Here is a 20,850-nt window from a genome sequence, read left to right on the forward strand (position 1 = left end):
ACAAAATTCGAGATTTAAATCTCACAATTTAGACGTTCTCTCTCAATTTGAGACTAAAATCTCACAATTTAGACTTTTCCTCTTAAAATTCGAGACTAAAATCTCATAATTTAGCATTTTCCTCTTAAAATTCGAGACTAAAATCTCACAATTTAGACTTTTTCCTCTTAAAATTCGAGACTAAAATCTCACAATTTAGAATTTTTCCTCTTAAAATTCGAGACTAAAATCTCATAATTCAGCCTTTTTCTGTTAAAATTCAAGACTAAAATCCTCACAATTTAGACTTTTTCCCAAAATTCGAGACTAAAATCTCACAATTTAGACTTTTTCCTCTTAAAACTCGAGACTAAAATCTCACAATTTAGACTTTTTCTCAAAATTCGAGACTAAAATCTCACAATTTAGACTTTTTCCTCTTAAAATTCGAGACTAAAATCTCACAATTTAGACTTTTTCCTCTTAAAATTCGAGACTAAAATCTCACAATTTAGTCTTTCTCTCAAAATTCGAGACTAAAATCTCACAATTTACACTTTTTCTCTCAAAATTCGAGACTAAAATCTCACAATTTACACTTTCTCTTAAAATTTAAGACTAAAATCTCACAATTTACACGTTTTCTCTCAAAATTCGAGACAAATCTCACAATTTGCACTTTTTTTTCCAAAGTCTAGTATTTACAATTTTGACATTTATTAACAATTCTGACACTTTTTTTGAGGATTGCAAATTAATCTTTTATTAACCAACTCTCTAAAAAAACTAAAATGTTTGATAATAAAAGTCAAAAGTATATATTTTTACTCAAAAACAACATGCACTACACCTACTAGCGATGAACAAAACAATAGATGTACCTTGTCCGGGAGTCCTGCAGGCTGGCACACAATTCTGAGCGGCAAAGACTGCTTATCACTGAGAGCTTTCAGATGACTGCTAATGCCCGTCCCCTCGATCTGCCACTGCCGCAGGTGATACGCAAACCTGAATACACACACAAGTTTCTGTCATTTAGGAGAACTCTCTATAGTCATGATACAAATAACCTATGCTTATCTTATGGCTTTAACCTACCCCTAAACCCAACCCTCACAGGAAACCAGTGGCAAACTTTAAATGTGAAAATTATGCTTTAAACTCCTCATAAACTACTTTAACAGTGTAATATCTAGATGACATTACAAATGTGTGTCCTCAGAAACCACACAACCAAATGAACACACACGTACAAGAGATTGCAGACAGAGTGTTTCTTAAACATGTAAATGGCACAGGCAGGATTATTCAATGTGCACATGTCTATTTCTGCTTTGATTGTGTCGCGGTGTGTGTACCTGCGTCTGAAGGCCTCCAGGTGTGTTTTGAGCAGCAGCAGGCCTCTCTCGATGATGGTCAGGCTGGAGTGAGCGTCTTTCTCCAGGTTAGCAGACGCCATCATCAAGCTCTCCATACACTTACTGATGAACTCCTGCTCCTTCTCAAGGCCCGTTTTACCTGCGCTCACACACACATTAGTAAATACACTGCATTACACACACACACACACACACACACACACACACTGTTTATATTCTATCATAAACTCCACTGGGATAGAATGAATGCATGTCTATCTGTCTGTCTATCCATCCATTCACTAATTTTATCCATTTAAACTCACAAACTGAGAGATTATACCACTGTAAGTGTTCAAACGAGGCTAATTTAAAAAGCACAACATCCACAATAAGTGTGTACTGACCGCTGATGTAATAGGAGTTGATATACTGGATGGCGGCACGGCTGATATCTGCAGACTGAGCCCTCAGCGCGATTCCCCACAGCTGATCCATACCACACAACTACACACACACACAGATGAGAGAGACAGAAAACAGTCAGAAAGAGCAGACTGACACTGAGCAGACAGAAGTAAAGCCATGACGAAGCAAACCTCGCAGTTGGAGCTGCTGTCGTAGGCGCTGGTGGCCAGACGGGCCAGATTACACAGATGCTGGAACAAGTTGAGTCCCGTCATACTGATGGTCTCCGGCTTCAGCTGAGGCATCTGACGGAGACAAAGAGTGATTTAAAATTCACGCTGTACTTTATTTCCCGTTTATTTATTTTGTTAGGCTGAAATACGTACAGGTAGAAGAATAACAGGCTATCATCATAAAATATACTCCAGTGCTTGTAGCTAAGCATGCCAGTAGCAATGTTTCCATCCAAAAATGCTAAATAAAAAAACTGAAGTATCGAGTAAAACAAGCCAGAGTTTACATCCGATGAGTCAAAGATAACAAAATCTTTATATTAAGTGTCCTTAACTACTATGTACTTACATCAAAAAATATAAACAATGTACTTACTGTGTTTATAATGTATTTGAGAACACTTGTGGTGCTTTTGACTTGGGATAGAGGTTGGGTTATGGACAGGTTTGGTGGTATGGGTAGGTTTAAGGGTGGGTTAAGGTGTAAGGGATGGTCAACAGTGTATTTACAAATGTAATTACAAAAGTTATTTACAGATGTAATTACACACATCTATTTAATCAAGCATAAGTACACAGTAAACACATGTATTTACACAATAAGTCCATTGTAACAAACTATTAATTCCTGTTTAAGTTCATATTAGTTAAGGCCACTTAATATAAAGTGGGACCCAAAATCGTCCCTCCTTGATAAACTGGTGCCAAATATCAGACAGAAAATTGTAGTTTTGTGAGGTAGGAAAAGCCACTGTGGACCTTTTTTCTGATATAATAAACGAGCTGCGCCTCGAAAAAACACATTGACTGCTTGGTAGTTTTTTGAGCTTCGAGGCGGTCTTTGTGATTGCAGATGCTCAAGACAGATCTGAAGGTAATAATAATATAATAATAATACTGAACCACTGTGATGACAGACTTTGGCTGAGGGATTTTAGAATGTGATAAATGTGTAGAATGGAATGTGCTCCAAACCCTGGTTTATCCATTAATACTGTCTCACACACATTTTTATAACTACATGATCTGTTAAAACTATTTTTTAAATTATTTTTTTTAAACTTAAAATGTTTATCCTACTCAGTTGTGTGCATACTTTTTTTTTTAAATCACAATTTATGTGCATCTTTGCATTTAATTGAATCAATATTCTAAAATTCACATACAAACAGGTGGATGGAAACATTGCTAGTGAGTGCTCATGACCTGTTATCTATCTATGCTAGAGACCCAGACGTCTAACTAGATATAAATTAATTCATAAGAATCTACAAAAAGTACAACAAATCCAAACCAAATCAAGACAAACAAAAAACACCAAAAATGAGGGTAATAACATTACATATAATAACATGATCAATTAAAATAAAAATTAAATAAATAAATAGAATTCAATAAAAGCTTGGTCATCCACACACATAAAGAAAATGATGTTCACAATCAAGCTGTCTGACAATGCATGATGTTTAACCCTTGTGTGCTGTTGGGGATTTTTCAACCACACTGGAGGGATTTTGAGGCTTAATTTGGCCACAACTTCTCTGTGTTTCAGTAAATGCAATGATTTTTGATGATAATATATAGTGGAGAATATAAGTTTTAAGCATGTTTTTCCTGGGAATAATATTTCTAAAGAGGGCTGCTGAAGAACTACTGAGAGATTTCAGCTGCTGCCTGGTCTTGTACTGACTGTCCACCTTCCTACTTCCCTTTCTTCATCTCTTCAATACCTTTTCCACTGTGTCATTTTATTTTATTGCACACAACTTTATTTGTAAACTAATTAGATTTGTTTTCTTTGCATGGATTTCTTTGGTTACCAACATCCAGGGAAAATTTCAAGTCAACGGCAGCTTTAGAAATACATTTTCGGAGTAAAAAGGTGACGTGTTCAATACTTATTTTCCCCGCTGTTTACTAAAATAATAAATATTTTGACACATTTTAGGAAAACGCTTTCAAAAGAATAGTCAGTACAAATGACAAATTTTATCTTAGCAGAAGAAAACCCCACAATCAAACATGCATGATTATAATGGTGTCATGCAGGGCTTTACATTAACATCCGCTAAATAAGGTTAGATTTCGGCGGTGGCGGGTAAGACAGACACTACTACTAGCCACTTTGGCTGGTTGAAAATAATTTTCCTAGATAATAATTCTTAAAAGCAGGGTTCGACAATAAGGATGGTCCAATATGCATGCACAGGTGATCGAGAAGCAACACGACTGACAAAAATAATTGCGTTCGCAACTTCGCCCGAGCAAAGCAGGTGAATACCGAATGAGAGGATAATCACTGGCGCTAACAGCTGAGGTGATGCGCGCGACTGTTTATAACGCGTGCGCGCTCCCGTTTCCTTTTGTGAAGCAACTGTGTCTAGAAACACAACTGATGCGATCGGTTTTCTTTCAAATAGACTGAACAAAAAGGGATGAACATGCACCTACAGTCCTGCTGCTTTCAAGAGTTCCAGAGTTGAGTTGCTTTCGGTTTAACCATTCTTTGAAAAGAGAATTCATGGGTCTATCATTAACCATGCGTGTGTGATCATCCTTTCATGATCACACAGTATGTTTTTTACCTGCTTTCTTTTGCATTAATATGGTTTAATTATCATTTTTTTACAATAACATTGCTTTAATGGGAGAATAACTCCCCATTTATGTGTTAACTAGTGATATGGGACCTTTAGCCAGGACATATGACTGTGCATAAGTTTTGTTAAATAAAAAGTATAGCATTCAGCTATATTTTGCATGTTTTCACACATTTAAAATTTGTGGCTAAGAAATAATTAACTGTTTATGTATGGTTTGGTCCGAGATAAATTAGGTAAATCCTTCATTTTGGGCTCTGATAATTATGAAAACTAATTGTAATATATGAAACCCTGACCCATTTGGTCATGATTATTGAGCAAGCTCATAAACGACACACAAAAAGTGAAATGAATGAGGAGGCATGTGGAGATAATGCAAACGCTAAATCAAGTAGTTTTAGCATGTCAAAGTCATATTTATGTGTATAAAATATATTTTCCCAACAATAAAATTGTGGCTAGTGAAAATGCTGAGTGGCTAGTAATGTTGGAAAACTACTAGCCACAGTGGCTGGTGATCAAAAAGGTTAATGTTAAGCCCTGGTGACATCGCTTTGCAATCAAAGAATGTCATAATAATGGAAGTCACTAGAAATAGTAGTCAACTTGAACAATACAATTCAATATGCAGACCTTCTCCAGGAAGAGATGCTTGTATGTCTCCATGCCCATGGCGTGCTGGTCTTTACTGCGGACCTGGTTGAGGAACCAGTGCAGGGCATCATCGTAACACTCTGAGTCCTCTACTAGACAATGCCACAGGATGTCCACCTGCTCCAGACTCAATCCTGACACACAAACACAGCAGATTCATATCGACACAGAGCAAATCTCACATGCAACGCTCGGTGTGAGAAATAAAGATGTAGTGCAAAGAGAGTAAAAGTATAATAATACACTCAAAGAATGAATAAAAAAAACCTTTCTATCAGTTGTACTGTGTAAATTATAACACCTTATACCCTGCAGATTCAAAATACAGCTTACATCAGTGCCATTTACGTTTAAAGTAGACCTATTATGCCTGGTTTTACAAGATGTAAAATAATGTCGCTAGAGAGTGTATGTGATGTTTCAGCTCAAAATACACCAAAAATAATGTTTTATAACTCTTCGAAAATTTCCCAGTGCTGGGTTGCAGCTGGAAGGGTATCCACTGCGTAAAACATGTGCTAGATAAGTTGGCGGTTCATTCCGCTGTGGCAACCCCGGATTAATAAAGAGACTAAGCCGAAAAGAAAATGAATGAACTCTTTAAAACTGCCCCTTTTAGGCTTTGATAATAAATGCTTTATTAAGTCAATTACATCTACTTTTGTGACCTAATCTAAAGTGGAGACTATTTATGCCTTATAAATCCCTTATAAATGACAATTAAAGACTCAGTTTTAATCTAAACAGGAAAAACGAAAATAAATGACTATATTCATTTCTCTTCATTTGAAGATACACAAATGAAACTGTATCAAATTAAAAATAAACCTTTGCAGTCTTATCTAAAATAAAATTAATAGGGGTGTCAAAATTAATTGTTTTTTCAGTGCACCGCGATGCAGACGCGGACACTTCAGTATCGGTTCACTAATAATCATAGCCAGTTATTATGTACTGACGTCATTTACCTCATATGCGCTCTGTTGCAAAGGAGGTGAGCACGGGTATTTACAACACTCCTGGCGCCAACTGTGCACAATTTCACTGCGTGTGTGTGATTTCTGTACAGTCCTTCATTTACTGCAGAAGCCCCTATTTCTCTGCGATTGGGGGAATGAAAGAACTCCTTTCTTTCTTTCTTTCTCTTTCTTTCTTTCTTTCTTTCTTTCTTTCTCTCTCTCAATTCAATTCAATAATTGCTTTATTGGCATGACAATTGTTACAAATGTATTGCCAAAGCAGTTATAAAGTTTACATAAAAAGTAACATACATATATAATTAAAAAAATATATATATTTATATATAATAATTAAATAAAATATCAACAATACATCATATTATTCAATATATCACATTAATATTCAATATATTATGTTATTATCCCACACTAATTATTCATACAAATCAATACAAAAATAGATCAGAATAAACTGTACATTTTTAGGATGAAACAGTAATAAAAACAATAATAATCAGTATATTTACAATGATTCATTTATAATCATCTAAGAGTGTGTGTGTGTGTGTGTGTGTGTGTGTAGGCGAATCACTGATGTTTTTATTGGGCTGCTCTCTCTTTTTGTGACAGGCATTAATGTATTGCGCCGCTAGAAGGACACACTCATTTTTTCCCCCTAGTAAATATTGAAGCTGTGTTTTATTGTCTAACTCAGTGAATTGTGGGTAAATGCTCTGTAGTTTGGTGTAGAATGTTTCTCACTCTCTCTCTCTCTCTCTCTCTCACTGTGGCCCATTTTAACCTGCTGGCGTGACTTTTCCTCCCCTCTCTTTTTCTCTTGGCTGGCATTAGGCACATTATAAATGTGCTTATAAGATTACACCATTTGTAGCTGTATTTGTAAACTGCTAACTAACATCTATTAATGTATAGTTAATGCCTAACAAATAATAAATTCACTATTTGCTAATACTTAGATGATTCATAGTTTGTAGTTATTATAAAGTTACCAAACTATTTTATTAGTAATCGCGTATGTGGTCCTTTATCTGTGTATGCGGTGATGTATTGTGAAGCGAGAGACTTGAGATGAAGAGACACTCACTGAAGTGATCAGGTGAGCCGAGTGTTGAGAACACACAGGTGAGGAACTGCAGACGCACCTGCACCTCCGCACTGTGACTGTACCTGAAACACACATTACAAAACATTTAAACACTGAGCATGCAAAGGTGGCAAACATCCATTCATTCATTGAGGATGCATTAAATTGATAAACGGGGGCAGTAAAGATGTAATAATGTTACAGAACAAACCACGATTCTTATGAACTGGAGCACAATTTCCACAAAAAGCTTAAACGTTGATAACAATAAAAAAATGTTTCTTAAGCAGCAAATGAGCATATCATAATTAACTCTGGAGAGACATCTGATTTTAAGTTATAATTCAGCCAAAAATTACAATCCTGCCATCATTTACTCATCCTCCTGCATTCATTTGAGTATCTTTCTTCTGTTGAACACAAATAAAGATATTTTGTAGAATGTTGGAGGGGGGAAACAGCCGTTGACTTTTACTGTATTTCTACTATGGATGTCATTCTTTAATATATGTTGTTTTGGGTTCAAATAAAGAAAGAACCCGCTTGAATGTGAGTAAATGATGATGAAAGGTTCATTTTTGTTTCAACTATCCCTTTAAGTAATGTAAGACAGCTGAAAATGAAGCCTTGCATCATAGGAATGGATTACATTTTAAAACATATAAAATTGGAAAACAGGAACAACATTACTGTTTTTACAGAATTCTATATCAAATAAGTGCAGTCTTGTCTAGTGATATCTAGTGATATAAAAGATAAAAACATTACAAATAATATTAATACCCCTTATTTACAACTTCTGAAAAGTATTACAGAAATGTAGTACATATTGCATTCATGGTAAATACACAGACTTACAGAGCAAACTTGTGGCGCTGCTCTCGGACTTCCTGAATATAGTGTAACAGATCATCAAAGAAGAGCTTCATCATGTGCAGCTCCTTTTCTGCCCACCTGCAGCACATAAGGGGGGAAATATAAAAAAATCTAAGAATCAAAAATTGAATATACATCATCTAATTATTGAGATATTTGGTGTGTCACCATTTAAAGGAATAGGTTACACCAAAATGAGCATTTACTCTTCATTTACTCACTCTAAACTTGTTCCAAACCATATCACATTTCTTCTGTTGAACACAAAAGATGATATTTTGAAGAATGTTGGAAACCTGTAACCATTGACTCCCATTCAAAATATCCTCATTCGTGTTCAACAGAAGGAAAAAACTTAAACTGGTTTGGAAACACATGGGTGTGAGTAAATGATGACCGTTTTCATTTCTGGGTGAACTGTCCCTTTAAAGAAATGGCAGAGTTTCTTACATGGTTATCCAATGAGTGTCGTAGCTGGAGCCGAACTGCTGGAAGGTTCCGAAGAGTTTTGGCAGCAAACGTAAAGACACCACCACTGACCTGATGAACACACAACAGCAACAAAACAATCAAATACAATCAAAGACTGGATTATTAGCCGTTCAATTTGAAATCATTTTCAAATATTTCTCATGTGATGTTTAACTGTCTGGTTCTTGAATCTGATTGGCTGATAGCCGTGCAATATTCTATCAGCACTGATACAGCCTCTTTACCCATGTGTATTACTCCACCCACAAATAGACAAATATTGCAGCTGATGGACAACACAATGCACTTTTGAGGCTTTTTAGTCAAGAATGATGTTGTTTAGATTGTACCTATGCAGTTTATTTATAGGGATAATGCCCATTTTAAATATTAATAATTTCTGAGATTTTGTCATTGACCAGAGCAAAGACTGTTGATGTTCAGCCACAAGATGGCGACAGAGACTGCATAATATGTCTTTACGAGAGAAAAACTGCGTTAAAAAATTAAGATTATTTCCTTTTGTCAAAGGAAAATTAAGGTAAGTTAAAAAAGATTTTAGACCTACAACACAATATTTCAGTAAATTTAAGACTTTTTAAGACCTAATATTTTGATTTTGAGATTTAAGACATTTTAATACCCAGCGAACACCCTGAACAGAAAAAAATTAAGTCCAAAAATTAACACACTTAAATTAATAAGTTAGGAAAAAATATTAATTAAAACTTAATAAACAAAAAAAAGAGAAACATAAAAATATCAAATTTATTTTAAAATGTTGTGCACGTTTTTGCAATTACTCCATTGAAATTTAATGAACCGTCTTTTTATTTTTGATGTTCGGTGACCAAACTCTTATTTTAAAGAAATATAACTGTATAATAAATGTGTTTTGTTTAAACACGCCCAAAATTCTTGTCTATATTTCTGATGTTTTGAATTATTACATTTTTCATTGCTATTTAAAGACTAGTAGGAAAGAAGATAAGACAAGTAGATATTAATGACTGTCGGTTTCAATAAATTAGGGAGATGACGTGGTATAAGTGGATGACAAATTTTTTCTTGTGACGTAAAGATTTTTTTCCAAAATAGTTCCAGTCAGTTTTGATCACAGTTCAAAATAAATGCACTTCCCACAAAAACATTAGTAGTAAGCAAAGCAACCGCTATGAGTGACAGTTGCCAGAGCCCTCTTTTCTCTATGAATATTGTGATTTATTGTATTGTATTGTCAGAGGCGGACTTAAAAAATAAGGGAGATAAGCAGCCGCTTAGGGCCCTGGGAAATTAGGGGGCCCCAACCAATGCCAACAAGCCTATATTACTCATATAACTCTTTTACATATTTTCTATCATATGTTGTAAAATCTGTCTATAATTTTAATAATCTGTCTTTTCAAAACCGGGGGCCTCCATAAACAGTATAATGGAACATTCCTTCCATACTGCAAATGTAAATATTAAAATCTGATCACAAATATGGTTAATTAACTGTACATAGTTTGTGAACTTGTTTTTATTTGTGAATTTAAAATATATTTTTACATGCAGCTCGTTTACAAAAAAAAAACTGAATCTACAGAGAAAAAAAATATCTATAGAGACAGAGAGTGTTTTGAGTTTTAATGTTAGCTCCCCATACCCGGTCTTGGTTAGGGCTCCCAAATCATTAAGTACGCTCCTGTGTATTGTATTGTGGTTTATTGTAGTGTAATGTATTGGGTTTTATTGTAGTGTAATGTATTGGGTTTTATTGTAGTGTAATGTATTGGGTTTTATTGTAGTGTAATGTATTGGGTTTTATTGTAGTGTAATGTATTGGGTTTTATTGTAGTGTAATGTATTGGGTTTTATTGTAGTGTAATGTATTGGGTTTTATTGTATTGTATTGTATTGTATTGGGTTTTATTGTATTGTATTGTGGTTTATTGCATTGTATGGTCTGACCTGTGGTTGGCCAAGTTCTCCAGACAGCCCTCGATAAAGCGCATGCGGATCTGACGGTCTGTGAACCAGCACACCAGAGAACACAGCAGCTTCTCCGCCTCGTTGATCAGGCCTTCTGATAGGTGGATCTAATGAACACAACACAAGAGTCACAACCACCCAGTCGAACCGTTAACACTTACAGGGGTTTGGATTACAGAGAGGTAAATGTACCGCGTTGTCATCCTGCACCAGGTCCCACAGAAGAGTGTTTCCTTTCTTACAGACGTTGTCCAGGTTGATGTCAGTCACCGCATGGGAGGAGGAGTACTGATGTTTGTGCACAGCCGGACCTGGAGCAAAAACATCATGTGGCTTTTATTTCAAATTGCTTCTGTATAATCATGTAAAGGTTTAACCAGACTGACTAGTTTCTACTCAAAGAGACAGTTCACCCAATAATGAACATTCTGTCATTATTATTTACTTGGATTTAACTTGTTTGAGTTGTAATGGTCGGCTGAACAAAAAAAAAAAAAAGTGATATATTAAAAAGCTGACCATTGAATTCAATAGTTTGTTTTCATACTATGGATGTTAACAGTTACATGTTTCCAACATTCTTCAAAATATCTTTTTTTGTCTTGAACAGAATCATCTTACAGGTTTGAAACAAGTCAAGAGTGAGTAAATAAGGTCTCATCGAGTTGCTTATTACCTGCCTATTATTAATATATTAACCATAATTATAAAGTATAATATTACTCTACATCTCAAAATCGACCCAATACCTAAACTTACTGTCAGCTAATAGCCCCTTTCACACAGTGATACCGGTAAATATCCGGAAAATTTCCGAAACGACTTTACCGGTAAATCCAAAAAAGCGCTGTTCACACAGGCGAGGATGTTACGGAATTTTTCTGGAAAAGAGCATTCACACATCCATCGCAAAATGCGGGTAAATTCTGACATCATTAACCAGAAATGACCTCTAAACGGCTGCGCTTGTGTTTGTAAACATTTGACTACATTACAAACTGTTTGGATGGATCAGTGTTGAGTACAACTCCAATGAAAACATATAAAGGAACACTTTCGCATGTCGAGATGTTCATGATATGTGTGTGTGCTCGCGCTATGGGCGCTCCAGGCACACGCAAAGCTTGAAGGTAAACAAACAACGGATTATCATAAACATTTTATCAATAATTATTTACACAGTTAGCATTAAGAAGGAACATAAAAACGTTATCTGACTAACATCTAGCAGCTAAATGTGTCTGGAAAAATATTCAAAGGCTTTTATTCTCATAAACCGCGCGCACGTGAATGCGTCTGACTGTTGTGATTGGCTAAAGCAGACGTCTCACGTGAGAACGTTCTAGACGTGGACGCGCTCTTTTCGGCAATCTTTCTTCTGCATTCACACAGCGCAGCATTCCGGCAAATTACCGGTAATGTTACAACTTCTCTTTCCGGAAAATAGCCAGAAAGAATTTACCGGTATTTTCAAAAAGGGCCTGTTCACACATACAACCTTTCCGGAAAATTGCCGGTAATTTTCCGGAAAGGTCTGTATGTGTGAAAGGGGCTATAGTCTGTGTTAAAGGGATAGTTCTTGCAAAAATGAACATTTACTCAACCAGTGAGTTTCTTTCTTCTGTAAAACACAAAAGAAGATATTTTGAAGAATGCTGAAAATCTGTAACCATTGACTTCCATAGTAGGAACAAGAATACTATGGGAGTCAATGGTTACAGGTTTCCAGCATTCTTCAAAATGTCTTCTTTTGTGTTTAACAGAAGAAAGAAACTAACAAAAGGTCAGAACTTTCGTTCCCTTTATTGGCTTGTTAATAAATTGTGATTTGCAATGTGATTGTGTCATCACAGCAGTGTGGTTCCCCCAATTGCTAGTCCCATTAGATGCTCCACCAAGAGTGGACACTTAATCAATGATGTACATCTGAGTGAATGAGACAGAGGGAAGTTTGTAAAATAACTGGACTGGAACGCATCCCTAGTAGGCAGTGTAAGCATGTGCGCACCTTGCACCAGGTGTTCGTGGTATATGGAGGCCAGGTTGGGCAGGTGCTGCTGCAGGTGTGAGCTGAGCTCAGCGTGAGAGTTGATCTGGACGAGCTCTTCTTCACAGCCGGACTCCTCTCCATCAAAATCTGCCATGTTCTTCTCTGATTTGGCACTGACTTGGGAACTGCTGCAGCTCACGTCATCGGCGCTCAGCATGTCCTCTACCATATGACTGCAGACACAGAGACAACAACTTCAGGTAGGTTCAAGCTACTTTTTAAAACACACTCTTGGAATACACAACCTCAAAATACACAGTTAGTGAATGATATTTGATATATTGCAGCTATATAGGCTGCATAATGTTAATATGGCTGCAATATAATGTGGATCACTAATCTTAATCGTGAATTTTGAGATTTGCATTTTGCTTATTTGAGAAATGCTGGATTTTTCCTACACGAGCCATAAGGGTTTTGACTAGGGATGCTCCAACTGTTTCTGGCCATGACATGTTTTCACACATTAATGGTTACAAGAGACGAATTATATATTATACTATATGCAACATCCTTAATTTATTCTCTAAGTTAAGGCGAGATCTTCTCTTAAGGTTCATACTTAGAGGGAAAATGTGATGTATGCATTATAAAGCACGAAGCATTAGAGTCGGTACTCGATATCGGTTGATCACCATGACGAGCAATCGGCAAACATCCTGATCGGTGCATCCCTAGATTTGACTCTTGTTTTCAACATGACGTTACGTAATTACACACCTAATGCTAATAATCACACAATATCTGGATCATTTCACCGATTTCTGTTTTAAAAAGAAAATCAGAAAAAGATTAAAGAGACAGTTCATTAAAAAATGAAAAATCTCTCCTCATCTGTGCCCCTGGACCACAAAATCAGTCTTATGTTGTACGGGTATATTTTTACCAATAGCCAACATTAAATCTAAACTATTGATGTTTCTTTTATGCTAAAAAAATTAACAATATTAACCTCTTCAGGCCCAAGGTGTTCTTTACATGCATTTTTATTTTCTCTTCGATATTTGGACTTATTGGAATCTGATAAGAATAAAATCTAAGTATCTTCTTTTGATATGATGTACTTTTAGAGAAAAATGATGTCCATATATGTGGACTCATGGTCCGAATTTAAATAGAACACTTTTTTCTGACTGTTTTTAAAAGCATATATAACATATACATTTTTTGAACATGTTTTGACTATCAGAGAGTAAAAACAACATTTTTCCCTATTTAGGACAGTTAAAATAGTGTTTGGGACATTTCAAATACTGCAAAACAGTAGCAGGATGACACTGTGTGTCTGTAACAAAACATAAAACATTCAAAGTAGACCAGCACAATAATCGAAAAAAGATTGCGATCTTGATTCGATTCTTTTTGCATGTTCATCACTTTTTGTCTAGTTTATTTGAAAGAGAACCGATGACAGTTGCGTTTCCAGAACCTGTTCCAGACACGGTTGCTTCACGATTCGGGAGCGTGCACGCGTTAAGCAGCCGCGCGCACGCGTTTAAAGAGGTCGCGCGCATCAAATCAGCTGTTAGCGCAAGTGATCGTCATCCTCTCATTCGGTATTCACTTGCTTTCTTCTGCTCGCGTGAACACTTCTCGATTTCTTCTTCTTGTACTTCTCGATTCTAAGATCACACTTGTACACATATTGGGCCGTCCTTATATTGTCGAACCCTGCTTTTAGGAAAACTACAATTTAAAATTATTTTCAACCAGCCAAAGTGGCTAGTGGAGGTGTCTGTCTAACCCACCAAAGCTGAAATCTACCCGCATTTGGCGGGTGTTAATATAAAGCCCTGATCATACTCATTAGGGCTGTAAAATGCCAATGCATACATTTAATTCGGCTGTACGGTTGTATTATTGTTAATATATTTGTCAGTTGAAATGTTTGGCACAGATGTTTTGCATTTGATGCATATAAACCTTGATTGAAGCATAATCAGACTGCGATAGTGCAACTAGCGCATGCGCACTGAGTTGTTCATGATTAACCTGGATGCACGAGCGCAGTAGCTGTGTTCACGTGAAGCCCACGCCGGTCTGTTGTAAAATTGACAACCGTTGACCGGTCCGCGGTGATAAAAAGGTTGGGGAGCACTGATCTAAAGAAATAAAAGCCATAAAAAGGTGACATAAACAGCACATATGAACGGCAGCCTCACCCGTCGTGATGGTGGTGATGATGATGATGGTGATGATGGTGGTGGTGGTGATGGTGGTGCTGCGGACTGATGAAACGCCTGCAGTTGAACAGCTCATTCCCCATGGCCTCCGTCAGGAAGTCGGCGGGTCGGGGCATGCAGGCGGACTCCTGGGAAACAGCCCCCATCTCCGGCTGTGTTTGCTGGGGATTCTGGGATTGAGAGGGATCGGTCTGATCTCCTGACGTTCCCTCCAGGCACACAGAAGAGGAGCACGGGTCCAGGATCCTGAGCGAGGAGGAAGATGAGGCAACCAATGCGGCGGCCGCCTCTGGGGTGAATGGGATGGATTTGGTTTTGGAAAGTATAGGAGCGGAGGAAATTGATCCAGGAATGCCGGATGACATCCCAGGACGCTCTGGAGGACACTGAACATCCTCAAGCGCTTCCCCGGCTTTTCGTTTGCGCATTTCTGACGTGGACGGCTCTCGGGGGTCTTTCTGAGGGCTGCCTTCGGAAGCCAAAACAGGTCTGTCGTCCTCGTCGTCCTCGTCATCATCTTCGTCATCTTCATCGTCGTCTTCCTCTTCTTCCTCCTCCTCTTCCTCCTCCTTCAGGGCTTCGCTGTCGGCCATGTCGTCGGAGTGGAGCTCGCTGCCCGGGCTGCCTGCGGATTGGCTGGCTCTGCTGGATCCTGCTTCGTTACTGGAGGCCTCGCTGCGGCCGCTGCTGCTGCCTTCTTCTCCACTGTTCGCCGTCTCGTCTGAACTGCCCTGCAGAGACTCCTGTGGAGGACAGAGACTGAGAAATTAGATGCGTTTACATTCACTGAGTACGTCTGGCAGTGATGATTTTGTTCTCTTTGACTCCTACTGGATGAAAACAATCGCATATTCTTTACGCTATATTCCAATTTTGTGCATAAATCTAATTTGGATGGGAAACTAGCTACTAAAGCGAACCGACACTTGATTGTGTGATTTATTTGATGTGTTTGTGTTACCTCAGTATCTGATAGCCTCTGCTGGCCTCGTTTCCCGCTGCTCATGATTGGCTCGTCCATCTCCATGTCACTTCCTCCACTGTGATGCGTGTCGCTGTTGTCACTGCTCTCAGGGCTTCCTGCGGGAGATCCTGGGGAAAATAATATATGATTGACCTTTAAACTCTGCTCATATATAATAGCAAAAAAAAAAAAAAAAAAAAAAAAAAAAAGCAACATAATATTAAAATGTTTTGAAATATTTCGAAACTTTTTTTTAAACAAAAATTAACCAAAAATAAGCAAATAAACAAAAACATTTAAAGGTTTCAACAGACAAATGTTATCAGTAGAAAATAAAAATAAAATATAAATGACCTTTAAACTAAATGAATGAAATAAATAAATAAAAATGTTTTTAAATATATATTTTTGTATTTTACCATTTACATAGTTTTATTTAACAACAATAACAAAAAATAAGGAAATAGATAAAAACATAAAAACATGTCAACCGACAGATGTTATCAGTAATCAAGAAAAAAACTAAAATCAATAGTTTAACAAACTTTATGCAAGGACAATTCAACTAAACATTTGCTCAAATTTGTAATATATATATTTTAAAACAGAAACTCTTTATCCTGAAATGTTCATCAGACTTATTGTGGCAAAATAAAAAAGCAAATAAAATATTTGAACTGAAAATTAAAGACGCTTATCTGAATCATATTGGCTAATTTAAAAAACAATAATCAATTAAAACATTTTAACAAAACTGCAATGATCATCTGACTAAGACAAAATACAAAAGATAATCTGAACCAAATTAAACACAAATTTAGATTGAAATACCTTAAAATTTAATTAATTAAAAAACATTTTAATGGTCTTTACACTGCAATTTTTATATGCTTTTCAGAATAACAACCAAGTAAACCAGAGTGAATAATAAAGAGAGAAACAAAACCTTTAAAAGAGGGCACAGCTTAAGGTCTTTATGCATATTTTCCTAAGTTGACATTAATAGGTATTTGTACTACACTCAAAAAAAAATAAAAATAAATAAATAAATAAAATAAAATAAAATAAAATAAAGACAAACATATACACTACCTGACAAAAGTCTTGTCGCTTATCCAAGTTTTAGGAACAGCAAATAATAACTTGATTATATATTATATAAATTGATCTAGTTGATTATTTGATATCAGGAGTGGCTTATATGAAAGGTAAAGGCCTTTAGATTACACTTATTTTACCAAAATAAAATAATATCAAGCCTTAATTTTTAATTATTTCATTACTACAGTAAAGTCTGACTTTGCTTAGACAAAAGTCTTGTCACTCAACAGAAATAATGTCCAGTACAGAATATAAAGTCCTGCTGCAGTGGAGACAGAATGAATATTGTGTCTGACTCCATCATGAGCTTGGAGGACTGCATCCATACATCTCTGCAATGACTCGAATCACTGATTAATAAACTCATCTAGAGGCGAAGAAAGCGTTCTTGCAGGACTCCCAGAGTTCATCAAGATTCTTTGGATTCATCTTCAATGCCTCCTCCTTCCATCTTACCCCAGACATGCCCAATAATGTTCTTATCTGGTGACTGGGCTGGCCAATCCTGAAGCACCTTGACATTCTTTGCTTTCAGGAGCTTTGATTTGGAGGCTGAAGTATGAGGAGCAGCGCTATCCTGCTGGAGAATTTGCCCTCTCCTTTGGTTTGTAATCAAAAGGGCAGCTCAAATGTCTTGATACCTCAGGCTGTTGATGTTGTCATCCACTCTGCAGATCTCTCGCACACCCCAATACTTACTTACAAGTTTCCTTCACCAAACTTGACTGAATTCTGTGAGAATCTTGGCTCCATGCGGGTTCCACTAGATCTTCTGCAGTATTTGTGATGATTGTGTTGCAGTTTAACAGATGATTCATCGGAAAAATCGATCTTCTGCCACTTTTCCAACTGATCAACTAGAAGTCAAATTATTACTTGTTGCTCTTACAACGAAGATCGACGACAAAACTTTTGTCGGGTAGTGTATATAGAACATGAATATCCATTATAAACACAATATCCACTCAGCCACGACGAAGGGTCTGCGACTGTAGGAAGGCTGCGCTGGACTAAGCGCATGCGCTCAACGCACACGTATAAATCAGCTTTTACTCCAACTGTAATTCGACAGATCAAACTCTGAACCCACCTTTCTTGTTGCCCATGGGAATGTTGGTGTTGAGCAGCGAGGCGAAGGAGCTCTGTTTGGACAGCTGGGTTTTAGCTGCCAGTGCATTATTCCACAAGGCCTTGATCAACATGGAGGCTAAATACAGCGTCTACACACACACAAATACAACTCAATCACAACCTTGTGATAAATACAGTTGCATTTCATCAAGTGTTTCTGATCATTGCATCGCAGTTTTGCATGTGAATAAACTGGCTGGGTGTAATTGTGTCTTGTTGTGTAATTGTGCATGGATGTGTGTTACCTGTTCAGTGTGTGCGCTGGGGTGCAATCCAGACACCAGACTAAGCACGTGGCGCAGAGGAACAGGGTCCAGGTTTTTGATGAGTGAGGGGAACAGATCGTGGATGTAGCGGCTGCAGTGTTTCAGCTAAACACAAACACACAATATTATTATTAATTACATAAAAAAAAATAAAAAAAAGAGTTTTTCACACAACATTGGGGTATTCATTTTGTATATTATAGGGATTTTATATTTATATTTGAGGCGCCACGTGAGACACTGCTTACTGCAGAGGTACTTGAGCTCCACCAGGGCGGAGCTTGAGCTCTCGCTCCTCCTCCTATAAGCTGTTTTAATGCGTACACCCACACCTAACCAGCCCAACCCCCAGTGACATCACTCACAGAAGAAGTGCAAGGAAGGAGGAGCTAGAGCTCAAGCTCCCTCTTGCTGGAGCTCAGCTCTGCCCAAGTGGCTCTGCAGTGAGCACGACTTCCGCCACAAGGTGCAGTGGGTAGTACAATCGCCTCACAGCAAGATGGTCGCTGGTCAGTTGGCATTTCAGTGTGGAGTTTGCATGTTCTCCCCGTGTTGGTGTGGGTTTCCACCAGATGCACTGGTTTCACCCACAAGTCTAAAGAAATGCGCTGTAGGTGAATTGAACAAGCTAAATTGGCTGTAGTGTATGTGTGTAACTGCAAGAGTGGATGGGTTTCCCAGAGTTGGGTTGCGACTGGAAGGGCATCCGCTGCATAAAACATATGCTGAATAAGTTGGCGGTTCATTCCACTGTGGCGACCACTGATTAATAAAGGGACTAAGCCGAAAAGAAAATGAATGAATGAATGAATTAATATTTATATTGGATAATTTTTTGATGTAATGTTGTATTGTATTTTAGCATTAATAATTTAGATTTTAACTCTGTTTTACTTCAAATTGTACAGCAAAAAAACAATGTTAGTAATATTAGTAATATTAAAAATTAGAAATAAAAATTAGAAATAAAAAACATTATTTAGCATATTTAATCCAATATTATTACAAATAGCATTTGTGAATTGATTCATTAGTATCGTTTTTATTAGTAAAAGAAGAAAATAAGAATTACGATTAAGAATTAATTCATCATTAGTGTAATATTAAAATAGTTTCATAGTACTGAACAATCAATGAATCATTCTTGTTAGCAATAACAAGTTTTAATGTCAAACATAGCTTTTTGTTCATTTTAATACAGCCTTTAATAAAAATGGTCTTTTGGAGTGGATTAATTATTAATAGTAGTATTAGTAAGGGAGGTATTTAAAGTCAAATACTGTAATAGAATTTATAAATGAAAGTCTTTTAATATATAACATAATATAAAATATAAAAAAATATATTTAATAAAATAAATATTTGACGTATTTGGACAAATGTAGTTTTATTAGTAGAAATGTGCTTTTTGTGCACAGTTTACATCCAGCAGAAACAATCTCAGTGTTGTGTGCGCACGTGTGTGTGTGTGTGGACTTAAACCTGAATGCACATGGACTCATGTGGTCCTGTCGCATGAACATGCTCATAAATCACATAGAATGAAGTACTTAGAAAATGTTGAAAAAGTAGACTGTTTCCTGTGAGGTTTATGAGTAGGGGGAGAAAATATACAGTCTGTACAGTAGAATCATCATTATGCTTATAAAGGTGGTTGCACACCAGAAGCACTGCTCGGTGATGCGCCGCATTCAAGTCAGAATTCTAAACATCAGTTTCTATTAGGATACACACACCGGCGCCGCAAGTCGGAGTCTGTCTGAGGCATCAAGCCATGACTCAAGACACTGTTCATATTTCTGCCACGCCACAGAGCGCCGTCTGAATAGTTTCATTTTAAATACCATGCAAATGTGCGATACTTCCAACTGTCATGTGCGCCCCGTGTCGCAGCGCTGAGCAGTGCATCCGGTGTGCGATGCACTTAAGAGTCCACACCGGGATATGCAAACAAACCTGTATATATATGTGTGCATGTGTGTGTGTGTGTGTGTGTGTGTGTGTGTGTGTGTGTGTACCTGAGCGGCAGCCCATATACAGTCCACATGTTGGGTGCTCAGCCTTCCTTCAGCAGCCAAAAAGTTCAGGATCACTTGGCACTGTTTAATGATCTACAGAACAGTCACAAATTATAAACCATCAGTCAGCGATTAAAGAGAAATCAATGTTCAACTAAAAGCCAAAAGTCGACTACGTGCACAAAAAAGAGAGTCTCGCCATTAGTGTTTATTTTCAGCTTTGGGCCGCTCCGGCCAATAGCACAACAGCAACTACTGGTGAGACAGAGCTAAAGATAGCAAGGCCTCGTCTGATCAAATTTAGATAAACAACCAATGCAGAAAATAAAGGTAATTTATTTTAGTAAATAATCAAGTTTTCCTTCTGGCATAAGATTATTTTGCTTGTTTTAAAGGAAAAGCTCACCTAATTTTGACTTAATATTTCTGAAAACAAGGCACTATGCTCTGCTTGTCAAGAAAATGCTTCTTGATTTAAAAAATTTTATATAATTGGACTAAAACAAGACCAAAAGAC

General features: G+C 37.0%; 1 protein-coding gene and 1 long non-coding RNA gene across 2 annotated transcripts in view; both read right to left on the bottom strand.

Moving 5' to 3' along the window:
* The window catches only part of LOC147847018 (uncharacterized), a 919,394-nt gene that overhangs the window by 736,827 nt on the left and 161,717 nt on the right, over window positions 1-20,850 (bottom strand). The gene's annotated exons all lie outside the window — the stretch shown is intronic.
* usp34 (ubiquitin specific peptidase 34) overlaps window positions 1-20,850 on the bottom strand; it is a 92,743-nt gene that overhangs the window by 44,852 nt on the left and 27,041 nt on the right. The window contains exons 10-25 of the mRNA XM_087237789.1: window positions 20,334-20,426; window positions 18,295-18,420; window positions 18,009-18,138; window positions 15,815-15,945; window positions 14,833-15,596; window positions 12,629-12,843; window positions 10,813-10,931; window positions 10,600-10,727; window positions 8,626-8,715; window positions 8,158-8,253; window positions 7,300-7,382; window positions 5,215-5,369; window positions 1,937-2,050; window positions 1,745-1,844; window positions 1,338-1,497; window positions 861-987 (exon numbers count right to left, since the gene is read on the bottom strand). Of these exons, the coding sequence (XP_087093915.1) occupies window positions 861-987; window positions 1,338-1,497; window positions 1,745-1,844; window positions 1,937-2,050; window positions 5,215-5,369; window positions 7,300-7,382; window positions 8,158-8,253; window positions 8,626-8,715; window positions 10,600-10,727; window positions 10,813-10,931; window positions 12,629-12,843; window positions 14,833-15,596; window positions 15,815-15,945; window positions 18,009-18,138; window positions 18,295-18,420; window positions 20,334-20,426 (2,631 nt within the window). The remainder of the gene's footprint in view (window positions 1-860; window positions 988-1,337; window positions 1,498-1,744; window positions 1,845-1,936; window positions 2,051-5,214; window positions 5,370-7,299; window positions 7,383-8,157; window positions 8,254-8,625; window positions 8,716-10,599; window positions 10,728-10,812; window positions 10,932-12,628; window positions 12,844-14,832; window positions 15,597-15,814; window positions 15,946-18,008; window positions 18,139-18,294; window positions 18,421-20,333; window positions 20,427-20,850) is intronic.

The sequence above is a fragment of the Danio rerio genome, chromosome 1, assembly GCF_052040795.2.
Source record: "Danio rerio strain M-AB ecotype USA chromosome 1, GRCz13ab, whole genome shotgun sequence".
In the NCBI taxonomy this organism is placed as follows: domain Eukaryota; kingdom Metazoa; phylum Chordata; class Actinopteri; order Cypriniformes; family Danionidae; genus Danio; species Danio rerio.